Source organism: Alligator sinensis, unplaced genomic scaffold (assembly GCF_000455745.1).
Source record: "Alligator sinensis unplaced genomic scaffold, ASM45574v1 scaffold596_1, whole genome shotgun sequence".
In the NCBI taxonomy this organism is placed as follows: Eukaryota; Metazoa; Chordata; order Crocodylia; family Alligatoridae; genus Alligator; species Alligator sinensis.
Genome location: NW_005841967.1, coordinates 555891 through 572775, shown reverse-complemented (window position 1 = coordinate 572775; position 16885 = coordinate 555891). Strand labels below are relative to the sequence as shown.

The following is a 16885-nucleotide window of genomic DNA, read 5'->3' as shown; positions in this document are numbered from 1 at the left end:
GGAATGCCAGGAATACCTGGGGTTCAGGTAATTCAAAGAGAATTTACAGGCCTGGCATTACTATTCAACCTTACTCATAAAACAGTCACCAGAGAATATTGAATTAAAGTGAAAGTTAACATATTTAAAACTTTAGAGTTTTTTTGAAGCAATAGAAAATTAATGTCATAGTCACTGCTCAGAATAGTCTAGAGGCCAAAAGCTTAGTAAAGTTAAATAAGTGTGTAGATGATAATAATAATAACAGGTAGTAATAGAGCCTTATTGGGACTTCATATAAAATAGGCCTTTAGTCTCTTATTTTAATTTTAGAAGGTATCTTTTCCCCATATTTGAAGGCATTAGCCAGCTGCTAACAGTTTAGGAAGGAATTTCCTCCAAGGCAGGCTATTCCATAGTTGTCCATTAACTGGACCTTCCTTTGAATATAGCTGATTTTAGAGACAAACCCTGGAATTTCAGGGAGATGACAAGTCCTATGTCCTAAGTGGATCCTGATTTCTTAAAAATTGTACCCGTAAAAATTGTATAGGAGCCTTTATAATTTCAATTGAAATTACACTTCCATTCAACTATTTGATTCCACAGTAGTTAAGCCTGTACTACAGTGGTATAATGCTTTATCAATATTTTTTAAATCTAAATTAATTAACTTAATCAATGTATACAAAGAATACATTAATTATTAATATTGCTGCACTATAACTCACCTCATTGTGCTTATCACAATAGGGGGTTCTTAATATTCTTGTTTTCTTTAAAATACAAGGGCATTTATTATCATTTCTTGTTTAATGCAAAGGGTGATCCAGGTCCACGAGGATTACAAGGGCCAGTTGGACCACAGGGCCCTTCGGGAATTCCAGTGAGTATAAAATGAGACTCTTTATTACCATTTAATCCTGGGATTTTCCCATAATCCCAATGAAGTTGAATATGCAGGAACATAGACACTTCATGCCTCTGACAGTTTAAGAAAATTACAGCCTAAGAAATAGTGTGCATAGAATTCAGAGAGCTCGTGCTGATAACTAGTTTTTTTATTTCTTTTAATCTTTATAATTAATAATTTATAGAATTTCAAAGTAACCCTTTTTATGTAGGCATAATTTTGCATAGTGAAATAATTGCATATATGATGTTATGCTTATATTAACTTCCATTTACATCTATTAACTTAGACATCTATATGTTTGCACTTGCATATCAGGTAGTTAAAAATTCTGTTGATATTTGCTTCCACAATTAATTACAGGTGCGAAGATAAAAAAATCAATAAATATGGCAAGGCAGAAAATCTAGAATCTAAAAGCCTATTGAAGTCAATGGAAAAAAATCCTATTATTTTCAGCTGGCTTACACCTTAAATTGGTAATAAGGATTTTGGAATTGTAAACTTTGGGTTTTATTCCTCTAGGGTATTCATGGGAGAGTGGGACCTCCAGGACCTAAGGTAGATCCTAACTTGTAATATAATGAACTCTAGTAAATTGTATATAATGCCATACATTCATTATTTGTTGATGCTTTTTAAATGAATAAGTAACATTTTTAAATATTTTGCAGGGTCTCATGGGGGCTAAAGTCATAGGCACTAAAGGACAAAAGGTAGTTACCTAACATTCCCAAAACATTAAATAATTTTGCTTCTCATATCTTCTTACTTCTATGTCCTAAGATGGAATGTTCTTGAAAAGTAAGTACTGTGGTGCAAAATATTTTGCTGTAATAGGAGGAAAATCTTTACAGACTACTTTAACTGGAGGATGGGGATGAGGCTATGTCAGGGAAAAAACTGTTTTTACATAGCAGCTTATAATTTAAATATCCTGAAGGAGTGTGGGCAGGAGTGTGGGTACAGTCCAGTGGGGAGGCAGAGCTGCCTGGCTCACAATACTGTTCCACCTCCCTGCTGGACTACACCCCATGCACCTGTTATTCTGGGATGTTCAATTTAATTTTTGACTGGCCTTTGAAATCCAGGACTGTCCTTGGCAAACCAGGATTCATGGTCACCCTAGGCATAGAGCACATTGTGGCTTGGGCTTCTGCCCAGCCAGGCATGAGTGGTTGTGGTGGCAGCAGCTCCTGCTCAGGCTCCAGCTCAGGGACCAACCCTGGGACTGGGATCAGGGCTGGGTTCAGGCCTAGAGCAGTCACTGCCACAACCGCTGCTGCATGGCCAGGTAGGGGCCAGAGCTGGAGCTCTAACTGAGGATAAGTGGCAGCAGGGGTGGCAAGAGGGAGGGGAAAAGTACAAGGGGGAACAGGTTGCAGAAGGGAAATGGAGAGGAAGGCAGAAGCCATGAGGAACAGGCATGGAGGAAGCAGGTAGTGGGAGGGCAAGTGGGGTCAGGACAGGTGGTAGGGGGCCAGGTGCAATGGGGAAAAGGGCAGGGTTCAGGCTATTTAACTTTCCTAATGCTTGTCCCCCCCTGCCACTGCTTTCCCCACTACAGCAATAAGTTGAGGGGGCAGAGGACACAAATTTAAATAGTTCTGTGGTGTAAAAAAAGTTCTTTGGTATAATAAATATGTGGGAAAATTTCTTAGAAAAAAATTATGAAAAGTCTTAAATGTGCTATAGCCAAGTCAAAGTATGAGAGAAGAAATAACAAGAGAAAAATACATTTTAACTACATCCTCAGAAAATTGATTGTCACAAATTCAGATTACATGAGTTGTAATGGATTGCCAGTAATTAATAAATTATGTTTTTGTCATCTTTCTTCTTGCAGGGGGACACTGGTTTAACAGGGCCCCCTGGGCCACCAGGAACAGTTATTGTGACATTAAGTCAACCAAATAATATGACGGTAATTATGTGAACTTGATATGTGTTTCAAAAATATTACTGGAATGTGTCTTTAATACACACACTCACTACATACTGTGAATGTGCATAGCATATGCCAACCAACCAGAACCTGAGGCCAGGCATCTTTTGGAAATGGGATCAACAGGATTTTAGCAGGTGGGGTTAAGCTTTGGGGTATTCCTTGGAGAACTGTTTTGTTTTATTTTATTATTGCTTTATGTGTTTGTCTTTATGACTTTTTAATGTAAGCTGCCCTGAATCTTATTGGGCAGGACAGTATAGAAAAAAACCGAAACAAATAAAACTAACATAAAATTGGCTAAAACGAAGTAGAAATAAGCCAACACATTGTGCTTTGTCTTGGTCCATACTTACTTTGCTCCCATACACACTTGCTTTGCTTTGGTTTCCAAGACAGGTTTTCAGTATTTATGTTATTGATGTTTTTATTTTTAGACAATTGTCCTTTAGTGCCTGGCTCCTTCTGCTGCACAACTTCACATGCCAAATACAAGGATGTACCATTCCTTAGAAAGTCTGCCTACTTCTATTTTCATCCTTACAGTCTATGCATACCCTCAGCTTAACAAATGAAATTCCACTCAGCTTTCTTGCACATGCAAATGCAGAATAAATTCAACAAAGAAATCAGTGGAAGTTGCCTTTTTTATTCAATAGGCGCCTATTCATCTTTACACACCTAAATAAATTTGAAAATCCTCCCCTTAGTTCTTTGTTTCTGTATGTGTAAAACTGAAAACATATTACTTTGTTTCCTTCTTCTTTGTCTGTCTTGTTTTTTAGATAGTAAATGCTTCTTCTTATATGTCTATGTGGTAGTTTGGGCCTCTAAAATAATGTTAATATGTATAATGCCTGTGGAATAATAAGTGTGTTAATAAAAATCTTGTTTTGAAAGCAGAGGTTATATATCGCACTTTTAATGTGATCAGTACAAGATTTAAATTCAGGGACCTTCACATACAATATCCTCGCAGCAGCCTCTGCTAATTTAAACTGAGGGATGTACCTTCCCTACTTTCTTTTGTCAGTACTGCTGGAGGAGGAGAGGTGTTTTCTCAAGTAAATAGCTCCTTTAAAGCTTTATATGTTAAAACCAGTATTCTGAATTTTCTCCAGATACTTTCTGGCAGAACTCAGAGTACAAAAAGCAGGCAGCAGATTCTGGACTTGTTTCTTTTACAGAATGGTCTCATATAGAATGTGGTAAAGCAGTTTAATCTCAAATAGACAGAAACATGGATTGCTCTTGTTAATTATTTGGATATCTGGGCTAGGGACAGACATTATACATAAACTGGTTATAAGTGATCAGAAACTAGTTTAAACCTGTAACAGAACAGATGTTCAGTGCACATAAACCAGTTTGAAAATGGCTGAAACTGGTTTGAGATAAACCTGGTTGAATGTAGTATCAGACTTAACTGATTTGGCTCAAACCAGTTTATGCAATATCTGTCCCAGACCCCTTGACGGTTTAAGATAAACCAAACATCCCCAGCATCCTGGCATGCTCTCTGGGCTGGGTAGGTCTCTCTGCTCCACAGCAGGGCTGGCCCTTCCCCTCTTCTCCCTGGCTGAAACTCAGCAGAGACTTGCAGGCACAGCAGGGTCTGCTTGGCTTTCTCCTGCCGTACCCCAAACTTGCTGCTTGTGGTTCAAGCAGGAAATCCCCCCCTCCCTCCCATCTCCCACAGAAGGCACCCCAACCCCACAGACCTTAGGCATGAGGTATGCTAGCTAATCCAGATGTGTATGTCTCCAATTTCATTGGGACAGGCAGACAAAACAGTGACCGCTTAGGGCTGTTTGGAGCTAATCAACAGGTTAGCTAGTAAGCTGTTTAAGAAGAGTTTGAAGTAATGAAGAGAGGCGCTTGTTTTGTAGGGGTGTGTGAAGCAGGCAGTATTCGATCTGGATTCAGCCCGATTCGGGGGACAGTAATTTGATTAGCTGATCTGGATCACTGTCGATTCAGCTGAATCTGAAGATTCGATTCCAATTTGGAGAATCAGAGATTTGGACATAGACACAGCTTTATATGTTTTCTCTACGTACCTTAAGGTACCATGCATGGCTCGGGAACGCTGAGATGGTGGGGCAGATGGAGCATCCCCTGGGAGTGCAGGGGATGGGGGGGGGGCTCACACACTCAACAGCAAACCCCCATGTGCACCCCCCAGCTCAGAGATCAGTCACAGGGGAACCCCAGGTGCCCCCCCAGACCCAGGAAGCACCAGTCGCCGAGCCAGAGAGTGGGGAGGGTTCCCTTGCATGCTCCACAGTGGAAGTACTTCTGGTCCACTTCTAGATCTGCTGCTGAGCATGCAGGGGACCTCCCCATGCTCCCATGGGATGCTTTATCCACCCCACCATCTCACTGTTCACAAGCCACTCCTGGTACCTCAAGGTACGAAGACAAAACATGTGTTTATGGCCGAATCATCAAATCTCTGTGAATCGATTATGAGTGATTAATGGGTTTCCTGATTCAATTTGGATTTGGAAATTCAGCTGCCAAATTGGGCCAAATCTCCTTCAAATCAAATCAGTGACTGAAGCTTCGCACAGACCTATTGTTTTGCTGATCGGGTGATAAACATGGTTATCAGCCCCCTGCTGGCTTGCTTGCCTGTCCGTTTGCTACAGACAGTATAAAGAAGCAGGGAGGGAGATTGAAGAGCTCCGTACCATCAACAGATGCATGAACTGCACACCCCCTCCCTCTTGCTTCAGAGTGCTAGCAGGGGGCTGGGGGTTGGCAACACTCCCCCCCTTCCCCCCCGCCCGCTTGAGCAGGGAGTGTGCAAAAACCTGGGACCATATAGGCAGACCTCCCTAATCAGGACGTCCTGCTGGGGCCTGGCCATGCCCCCTCATCATCTTAGCACTGTATAAGGGAAGGGAGGGCTGCTCTAGCACCCCCCAACTTGTAGCCTGAGCTACTGCAGTCATGTGCCTACATTTCTGGGATGTCTGTGCAGTTATAAATTAATTCAGCCTAGCCAGGTTAGACTAACCTGCAAAGATTGAATCAATCAAGTTCAGGCTTTTTGAAAGTCTATCCCTAGCCCCAAAAGCATCTCTGGCTCTAACCAATAACTACAGTGCATATTTGGTGGCCAGACCTACAAATACTGAGCATTTTATATACTACTGCAAGTAGTCACTATCTCTGGAAATAAGGGTAGAGTCTGTCTCTAGTTCACAAATGGCAGACTGATTCTTTCGATCATAGGTGCTAATTCTTAAATGCATTAGCCCTGGCTGCTACCAGTACCTTTGTCTTATCCAAATTAAGCATTTAATTTTTGTCATACAGTCTTTTTTGTAACTTTGGGGTTTCCTACCTATAAAATACCTGTAGTTTTTTGGGAGGAACTTAAAAATCTAGAATACTAAATAAATATCTAATTTTGTTGTAACAGGGTTTAAAAGGAGAGAAAGGAGAGAAAGGATCAAGGGGACTGCCAGGACAAGTTGGATCACCAGTAAGTGACTAAAAATTGTGTGATTGTTGGGATCAGGTCCCAATGTCATTCAAATTAACCTCTGTCAGAGGCCTCAGAATTCAGAACTTCCATAAAGCATCATATGGAAAAACAGTACTTCGGAATACTATATTTACACTGTTTAGTCTAACCATTAATCAGGATTTATCATCAGATCTAATTATGCTTCATCATAATCATTGTAAAATGTAATAAATAATATGAATTTCAAAATCTTTGTGGGTGTTGGGGGGTCTTATTACAGGGTTTGCCTGGAGATTCTCAGAGTGAACAAGGTGATCTAGGAGAACCTGGCCCACAGGTATATGTGCAAAATTAAATTTTTCAAACTACCATTCTTTTCTGAAAAGTATTTATGTGCTGTTGTTGGATGTCCCGCTTTGCTTTTCAGCAGCTTCAGTAGGAAATTTGCCACAGGTGAAACAATATTAAGTCAAGTCAACTTAAGTTCCTTTTTGACAAAAAACCTCGTTTTGGTCAGTAAGGGAATGTGGTGAAAATTAATACACCTGGACATTAGTAAGGCTTTTGACAGTCCCACATGTTAGTTAAAAAGAGGCTGGACCATTTGGCTGATCATTTGCTTGGGATACTTTGACATATCCTGCAAATGCCCAAGGGGTTTGGATTAGATTACTTTAAAGTTTTATCAATTAAGGGAAGCGATTTGATTATGAATGCACTCAGGTAGCAGATCTATCAAGTAAGGCGCCCCTTTTAGGTACAGTTTTTACCATAACAGGAGTTCTTGCAGATGCCTGAATCCAGCATTAAAAATACCACATGTAAAAAATAAAGAGATTACAGCATAATGAATTTTCTCTCTACAAATTTGGAACATGTTTTCCTAGGAAAGTGTAAATACTACTTTTTATTAGAACTGCCTGGCATTTTTAGCCAAAACTCTTTTTATAAAAAGAATGTAGATCCATGTTGCCCAAAATATTTAATAAATTTGTTATTTTTCCTATATTGTTTAGGTTGCAGGAGAAAAAGTGAAAAAGTCCAAGTGTTTTGTTATGACATTTTTTAACAAAATGTTTTGATTCCTCAGGTCAAATAATGTTTCATTTTGAAAGTTATTGGAAAACATTAGGTATTTTTTTAAAAATAAAATCAATAATATTATTCAACACTAAACGAATCTATTGTAACTTTTGCACTGCCAAATTATTTTAAGTAAATTGTTTTTAGTCAACTTCAGATTGCTGTGCTTCATTTTTTAGAAATTGACCTGTCTCTAAATCCTATTTAGGACTGGAGTGTAAGAATTGGTTCTTCAATCAGGAATGTCTTACACTGCATTTTATAGTTTTGTATGCATTAGAAGATTTGTGTAAATGATTAAGTATAAAGTTACATTTTAGAATTATATAAATCACTGTCATGGAGCCACTAAGATAATAAGTCCTGACATAAATACAGAATGTTGTCATTTTTTTCCCCTGACGTAGCATAATTCACTACCTTTTTATAATGGTGCATGTTTTTTGTAGGGTAAACCTGGAAAAGATGGTCACCCAGGTCCTCCTGGCTTTCAGGTATTGAAGAAATCTTAACTGATGGTAATTCTACAAATGTGACAAGATTGTATGTCTGTGTTAAGAGTTTTCTGTTTTCAAGTTGCATTGAGAATCTATTTGTGAATATACTTTGAAATTGGCTGTATTTTTTTTATATTGGGACGGATCACACCCCAAGAGGCCTGTTCACATAGGGAATGCTCCCTGTTCATCTTGCCTTACTGCTGTGCAAGTAAGGATCCCAGCTGCTTTGGCATGGTCCCACACAGGCTCTGGTGATGCAACTCTGTACAGACCACCATTGTGCTTGGAATTGAGGCAGCTGTTGGGAGGAGTCACTAGGTGGAAGAGTTTCACATTATGTCCCACCCAGTAATATGTCCTATCCTATCCAGCAGTCTGAAAAGAAAACATAACATGCTGCCTTAAATGCTTTAATATCCATCTGAATAATTGAGGGTAACCATGTTCAGAGATGCCCATTATGAAACTACTTCATATATGCAACACTGCCAAGAAGCTAGAGCACTGCTTGCCTCCTTGGCCAGTGAGGAGGCAAGGATCTTCCTTACAGATGTTCCTGTCCACCTGCAGACAGATGCCCAGTGACCTACCAGGTTTAAAAGCAGGGCCGGCAGTTTTGAAAACTGCTGCCCCAAAGGAATGAAAGCAAAAGCTTTCTATAAGGGAATTCTCAAAGGGGTTTCCTTCGCTGAGCCTCTCCCACTCATTTTTTTTTCATCAGCATGAAAGGTCAAGACTTGCATTTGGATGATATGGATGAAATTGTTAAGAGACTAGCCTTAATGATAGCTTTTTTATCTCACCTGCAGGGAGAGAAGGGTGAACAGGGTGAACCAGGAATTGCTGGGGGAAGAGGCCCTAAGGTAGTTGCCTAATAGCCTTGCTTTTTGAAAAAAAATGTCTTGGATTGCTTGTTTGTTGCATTATTCCTAATTGGTGATAGCAAAATCCTCAACACACTGTGAACATTTTTTAATACATTGTTTGTAACATGTTTAACTAACAGCCAAGTTTTTTCTCTAATGCAGGGGATGAAAGGAAACATTGGCCCACCAGGACTTTGTGGTCCAGTAAGTGTTAATAATTCTCAGATTAACATCATAGTGTCATTATTTTCTATTAAATATAGGAGTGAGCCAACTATATAAGTTACTGTAATGAATATCCCTTGGTGCCAGAATTGAGGAGTTGATTTATTAAAGTACTAACATCAGGCTTGTGCAGATACAGAGGCTGCTGACAGATGTGGAAAAAACAACAACACAAAAGGGCTTTACTGGAAGAAGCAGCATTTTCATTCAACCTGGCTCCATAGCATCTGTATAGACTGGGTGCTTCAGCAAGGCTTTATGGTGCTTGTATCTCCAGCTGATTCAATTAGCTATTAGATAAAAGCACCGAAAAGGCCCCACTAAAACACCTGTTCTATACAGCTATTGGGTAAGCCATGTCCAACTAACATGACACCTCTTCTGGGCATGTGCTGGGCTTGACATCGAGGTGCACTGAGTTAAAATAAAGTGTCATAGTTTAATTTTCAAAATAATACTTCATTTTTTAATAAACCTTGCCATAAGGTTCTGGACGGAAACAAAGTTCTGCCCATTTACACATGTGATTTTTACTGATTTTTTTTGTAGAGGTCCTATGCAATACTCTCAGAAGGAAGTTACAAGAAGTAACCTTTTAAAACACTGAATGATTTTTTCATTTAGGACTTGGAACAAAAACATGCTTCTGTTAAACTGAATAGGATGACTACCATGAAAAGGGCCAATAGAAATTTAAAGTTATTTTGAATTTCAACTTCTATCTTGTGGGGTGATATCTTTTATTAGACCAACTATGTAGTTGGGATAAATTTACACTATTTACACAATTACTTTTGAATGCTAGACATTCTTTCTCAGGTCTCCCTTTATTTGTGACCCTTTATAAATATGGCTTGTAGAGCAGTGGTGATGACTGCTAGCACCTGGCCCCTGCACATAAAAGAAATCATAGAATTATAGGAAATGAAGATTGGAAGGGACCTCAGGAGGTCATCTAGTCCAACCCCCTGCTCGAAACAGGACCACCCTCAACTAGATCATCCCAGACAAGGCTTTGTCTAGCTGGGTCTTAAAAACCTCCAACCATGGAGAGTCCACAACCTCTCTGGGTAACCTGTTCCAGTGTTTTACTACCCTCCTAGTGAGAAAGTTCTTCCTAATTTCTAACCTAAACTTCCCTTACTGCAACTTGAGACCATTGCTCCTTTTTCTGCCATCTGCCACCACTGAGAACAGTCTAGCTCCATCCTCTTTTGAACCTCCCTCCAGGTAGTTGAAGGCTGCTATTAAATCCCCTCTCAGTCTTCTCTTCTCTAGACTAAATAAGCCCAGTTCCCTCAGCCTCTCCTCATAAGTCATGTGCCCCAGCCCCAACACCATTTTCATTGCCCTCCATTGGATTCTCTCCAATTTGTCCACATCCTTTCTGTGGGAGGGTGGGGGAGGGCAAAACGGGCACAGTACTCCAGATGTAGCCTTACCAGTACTGAATAGAGGGGAATAATCACTTCCTTTGATCTGCTAGCAACACACCTACCAATGCAGCCATTAGCCTTCTTGGCAACGAGTACACTGGTCGCTCATATTCAGCTTATTCTCCACTGTAACCCCCAGGTTCTTTTGTGCAGAACTGCTGCCCAGCCAGTCAGTCCCCAGCCTGTACTGGTACATGGGATTGTTCCATCCTAAGTGCAGGAATTAGCACTTGTCCTTGTTGAACTTCATGAGATTTCTTTTGGTCCAGTCCTCCAATTTGTCTAGGTCTCTCTGAATCCTAGCCCGACCCTCCAGCATATCTACTACTCCCCACAGATTGGTGTCACATGCAAACTTGCTGAGTGTGCACTCATTGCCATCTTCCAGGTTGTTGATGAAGATATTGAACAAAAGCAGCCCCAGGAGTGACCCCTGGGGTGCTCTACTTGATACCAGCTGCCAACTAGACATTGAGCCATTGATTACTATCCTCTGAGCCTGATGCTGTAGCCAGTTTTCTGTTCACTGTCCAGTCCATTCATCCAGCCCATACTTGCTTAGCTTGCCTGGGAGAATGTTGTAGGAGACTGTATCAAAAGACTTGCTAAAATCATGGTACACCACATTCAGCAGTTTTCTCATGTCCACAGAGCCAGTCATCTCATCATAGAAGGTAATGAAGTTAGTCAGGGCATGACTTGCCCCTGGTGAATCCATGCTGACTCTTCCTAATCACTTTCTTCCCCTCCAAGTGCTTAGAAATGGATTCCTTGAGGAGCTGCTCCATGCTTTTTCAGGGACTGAGGTGAGGCTGACTGGTCTGTAGTTCTCTGGATTCTCCTTTTTCCCTTTCTTAAACATGGACACTATATTTGCCCTTTTCCAGTTAGGACATTTCCCACTCACCATGAGTTTTCAAAGATGATGGCCAGCCACTCTCCAATCACATCAGCCAACTCTCTGAGCACCCTTGGGTGCATCCTGTCCAGCATCATGAATTTGTATATGTCCAGCTGATAAATGCAAATAAATACAACCAAATGGTTTAAGGTGGCTGCTATTCAACCTGGTTTATTCGCCTGGAAAATAATCTACAAAACAAATTGCATTCTGCTCATTCATGTGCTTTAAATACATTTCTTAGCATTGTAGTATTAATATTAGTGTGAACCTCCATGCTTATGGTAATATACTTGCTTAATTTTCATGGTCATGTGTCCATTTCACAAGTATAGTGCCATATGAATGCAAGTAATGCTGAAATTCACAGCACTATCTATTTTCATGTGGCCACAGCCCATTACACATACAGATAGTTGTTCATGAACAGCCAGAGATGAAGTTATTGGTCTGAAATTGATAATGTACAAACACAAGACCTTATAATGCCCTGATCACGAAAGAAAGGTCCTAGTTCCAATAGATCCCCTAAGCCAGAGACAACCTCAGTCTTGCCTATGAAGGCTGAAATTTTATGTAGCATCAGTCAGGATCTCCCGTCGCTATCTTTTACAACTAAGCTGAAATATCCTGACAACTGTAGCAACCTTTCTCTCTCTGTGTTACTGGAGACTTTAGAGTTAACGGAAGATATCAGGTAGCTATGAAGGCAGATAACTTGTGTCAGGTGCTTGCTATGAAGGCTGTGCTGTTCTTTTACTGTTAATTTTTTTTCTCTCTCTCTCTTGCTATCTCTGTTTTAAGACAGAATATTATGATCTACAGCCTGGTGAAAAAGGAGATGAAGGACCCCCCGGTCTCCCAGGACCTAAAGGTCAACCTGGCGCACCAGGTGGGAACACTCTGAAAACAGAACCCTTCACCATGAGTAATCTGTGCAAAAGGCTTGATTCTGCACAACACAGGGAGGATCTGCTGTGTGTGTATGAAAACCTGAGCCTGCCTTGGTGGGAATGCAGCTGCATTGCCACCAAATTATTGCCAACAAACACTAAGACATGTGAGAGAGGAGAGAATATACCAATTGCCTCTCTTCCATGCTGAGTATCTCAGTAAGACTAAGCCTAGTGCCTACCCCAGTGGTTTTCTACCTTTTTTATTTGTACACCCCTAAAAAATTTCAAATGGAGGTGTGGACCCCTTTAAATTGTAAATGTGGGTATTCACATACTTTTGATTGCTCATAATCCTCTTTTGCGGACCACTTAGGCATAGTCTGTGGCCCCCCCAGGGGTCCATGGACCACAGTTTGAAAACCACTGGCCTAACCTCATTTTGGTACCCTTCACACACCTTGGATTTCAGTATCCAATGCAGCAATAACAAGATCAAAACCATAACTAGTCCAATGAGAGGGCAATTATTTTATATTAAATGTTGTTATATTTTTCTCATTTCCTCATCCCATTTTATTGCCTGTCTTTCAAACTTGACAAAAGACATCAGCCTGTCTCCTAGAGTAAATTTTAATTAGTATAAAATTATATAATACTATAAAAGGAAAACACACTGCTAAAAAGGAAAATGCCAAAAGATGTGCTAGGTTTGATATTCAGGATGTATCACAATGTAATGAAAGATTTATGTGCTAAGATGGATCTTCTACAATATATTGCAGGTTGTCTCATATTTATGCTCATCGGCCCTTAACTTTACTCTCTAAAGCTCAAATCTGCAAACATTTATGTATATGAGGGGTGCTGTTGAATTCAGAAGTGGTTATTTGTCTGTAGAAAATCCCTAATGTTCATATTTGGAGTTATTAGGGGTTGGGAACTAAAAGTTTGATCCTATGAGCTTGCCCACCAAATTCAGTGGTAATTGAGGGCATTCAGTATCTTTCAGGAGTGTTCATTCCTTGGCCAAATGTAAGAGTCTGATCCTGTAACTGTTGTGCACATACTGATGTCACTGGACTTCAATGGAAACAGTATGCAATAGTAGCGAGATTGGGAAATGGCAATCTTCCTTATTTAGGTAAAATAAGCTTAACATACAGAGGCCCAAGCCATATGTAGTACTTGACATTACATCAAAATTGCTGTTCACCTATATTACATAGTCAGCTATGTAGTTCAAAACACTCCCATGGGTACTTGAACAGTGAAAGTGTGAAATATTTCATTCAGACTTTGGACATATTGCTTTTGTAGGGCCAAGAGGTCACCCAGGTGGGACAGGTAGACCAGGTATGTATTGCATAATAACATCCTAATATATTCATCTGGCTTATTTTACTTTTGTAAAATTAAGTGTGGTAAAAACTTCAGTGAACATTTTTGATGAGTGAAAATAATGTCTCTCAAGGACAAAAAATTGATGTGCGTTTAAAAGATAGAAGCAGAAGTTCTAATGTGTTACATCTTTGGTGGTTAAAGAACATATTTTTATTTTATTTTTTTTATTTGCTCTAATATAGTCATCTGGGATCCTCAGGGTTTTTAAAAACACTTTTTCTTTTGTTAGGTATATCAAGTCCTGGCCCAAAGGGTCCTTATGGATATCCAGGGCCTAAAGGAAAGAAGGGAGAGCAAGGACAACCAGGCATCAATGTTGTAGGACCTCCAGGACTTCCTGGGTTACCAGGAACACCTGGCTCTGTAGGACCGCCAGGTCCTCCAGGACAACCAGGTACACTCTAAAACCTGTGATATTCTTTTTTTATACAGTAGGGCAGATCCTGATCTTACTTACACTGGTAAAAATCCAGAGAAAAGTCAGTATCTCTGGAGTTAGCTGGTATAGCTGAGATTGCAGCCTGACTTAAATGCACATCTTTTGGAGTGTCTTTAGAAGATCTTGTTGAATGAGATTTCCAAAGAGCAATAGCTTGAATTGGCTGCTGAGGTAAGGGTGCTGTGCTCATCTCATCAACAGGTGAAGTAATGTTTGAAAGAGGCCCACCAGGAATCCCTGGAAACCCAGGCTATATGGGACCACCAGGACTTCCAGGACCTCGTGGGATGAAAGGTCAGTTATCCTGTACAATATCCTGTACAGTTTGTTTGTACAATATAATGTTCCTAAGATTAAAATTTGTTTGATTCAATTGGGAGCAACAAGATGGAAAACACTGTACTAAAAACTTCCATCAAACTGTCACAAACCCATCTGCTTGGCACCCATGGAGCCCTGAGTTTCTCTCTGCTGTCCCGCGGCTTGACCCAAGGAACAAACCACAGTTTGCCCTTTGTCCTTATACCCCATAAGCCTCAGCTCCACTGCCTTTATACTAGACCTCAGAGCTGCAGTAGGGGAATCTCTGTCAGCTCCAGGTAGTTCCCCTTGGGTTGTGAAAGAATTTTAGGTCCCCCTTTCTGTAGAGAATAGCCTAGCCTGGAATATCACTCACGCTTACCACAGGCAATTGGTAAGGAGACAAAACAACAAAAGGATTTATTATACAGGAGAAAAGAATTATTCAAGCAAAACTGACCATAAGTTTGAAGACAAAACAAACAGGCGAATTTCTTACCTTTTCATCCGGCTACCACCTAACCTATGAGAGTCCTGCCAGTATTTGCAGCGATCAGCCTTCCTGCTGATCCTGCCAGACCTTCCTGCTGGAGACTTGGACTCTCCCCAAGCCTATGATAATTAAAGACCATGACTATCTACTAGATAACCCCTAAATATCTCCAAGCCAGTCCCTGCCCCCAGCCCCCAACATCAGCATTGTCCTGATTGTTCATGGGTCTCAGAATCCCCTAGAAATTTATTTCCTGCCACAGGCAACTAGAATTTGGCCAGGTAATCGTCTATTACTCTGAGATGCCTTCACTATTTGAAGGGTTGAATCTCCCATTCAAGGCAGACAAAATATTGGGTGCCTATCCCCTTCTGCCTATGTTTGGGAGTGACAATTGTTCATGGCCTAATAAAGCAATAGCAAGAGGTATTTAGCAGTTTCACCTACTCCCTTTCCTTTAAGTATACAACCCCTCAGTTCCTTTGACTAGACCAGCGGTCAGCAATGTTTTTGGGCAGAGTGCCAAAAACACCTGCAACCTCGACTTGTAAGATGTTGGCATGCCAGGTACAGACAGCAAGGGTGGCCACAAGGGCAACGGACAGACATTAAAAAATCCTGATCCTGAATTGATTCAGTCTGTGCAGGGTAGTCTAACCTGCAGAGAGTGAGCTGGTTTGCAAGTGGATAGATGTTCGGCGCATGCCTGCATTGGCTCATGCCAGAAGCCCGGGGGTGCTAGAGCAGCCCTCCCTTCCACAGGGAAGCTGAGCTGAGGAGGCGGGGTATGGCCAGGCCCCCCGCAACCCTGCCCCAGCAGCTCCCTGACAGCCAGGATTCCCAGAACACAGGGATGCCCAGTCCCAGAGGGGAACTCTTCCCCCTCCTTCCTCTCCCCCACTGCTGCGGGGCTGGGAGGGAGGCCCTGTTCGGTGCTGGGGGGCTCTTCTCGCTTCTCTTCCCCCCCTGCAGTGAAGATGCCTGGCCCCAGAGGGGGACTTTTCTCCCTGCTTCTCCCCCATCACTGTGGAGTGGGGAGTGGGGGCTCTATGGGATGCTGCCCAGCACCAGAGGGGGACTCTTTCTCTCACTCCTCCCTTTCCAGGGCAGGGGGAGGCTCTGTTCTATGCTGGAGGAATTCTTCCCCCTCCTCCTCCTCCCTCCAGAGGGACAGCGGCAGTGCGGAGCTCAGCTCTGCAGGGTGTGGGTGTGAGGGAGGGTGGGGGTGTAGAGACCCCCACACTCCCCCCATGGCATGCAGCCACTGCTGCCTGGCAGCAGCAGCAGTTGGGGTCAGGGCACTCGTGCCTGGTGCAGGTGTGACTCCAGCCAGTGCTGTGTGGGGGGACGGAGTGGAGTCTGCCTTATCCCCATGGCTCCGCTCCCTGAACATGCAGCTCCAGCTCTCGCAGCCAGCTGCTTCACTGCCTCCGCACTGTGCAGATCCTGGCACTCTGCTGGGAGTGGAGGGAGCCCTGTCTCTGCTTCCCCACAGAGTCCAGTGCAGGGCTTCACCTCTGCAAGTGCAGAGCTGCAGGTGTGCAACGCAGAACCACAATAAAGGCAGCTAGTGCTGTGCTGGGGGTGAGGAGCGTACTCCTGCACAGGCTGCCCAGCTGCTTCTATCCCCAGGGCTCTGCACCATGCATCTGCAGCTCCATACTCGCAGAGGGGAAGCCCCCTGCTGGACTCTGTGGAGAAGCAGAGGGTGGGGCTCCATCCACTCCCAGTAGAATACCAGGACCTGCATAGTGGGGAGTGGGGGAAGTAGCTGGCTCCAGTGTGGCGGGAATATTTGAAAGCTCGTGGCACATGGGCCAAGTCCCGGAGGACTGGAAAAGGGCCAACGTGGTCCCCATTTTCAAAAAGGGGAGGAAGGAGGACCCGGGCAACTATAGGCCAGTCAGTCTCACCTCCATCCTTGGCAAAGTCTTTGAAAAAATTATCAAGGCTCACATTTGTGAGAGCCCGGCAGGACAAATTATGCTGAGGGGAAACCAGCACGGGTTCGTGGCAGGCAGATCGTGCCT

At 42.3% G+C, this 16885-nt stretch overlaps 1 protein-coding gene across 1 annotated transcript in view; it reads left to right on the top strand.

Moving 5' to 3' along the window:
• The window catches only part of COL4A3 (collagen type IV alpha 3 chain), a 90261-nt gene that overhangs the window by 12218 nt on the left and 61158 nt on the right, over nt 1-16885 (top strand). Inside the window, 14 exon segments of the mRNA XM_025200433.1 lie at nt 1-27; nt 803-865; nt 1418-1453; nt 1567-1608; nt 2739-2816; nt 6268-6330; nt 6596-6652; nt 7848-7892; nt 8708-8761; nt 8927-8968; nt 12131-12218; nt 13540-13575; nt 13853-14017; nt 14264-14356. The exon segment at nt 1-27 is cut by the window's left edge and continues 18 nt beyond it. Coding sequence (XP_025056218.1) covers nt 1-27; nt 803-865; nt 1418-1453; nt 1567-1608; nt 2739-2816; nt 6268-6330; nt 6596-6652; nt 7848-7892; nt 8708-8761; nt 8927-8968; nt 12131-12218; nt 13540-13575; nt 13853-14017; nt 14264-14356 — 889 coding nt within the window.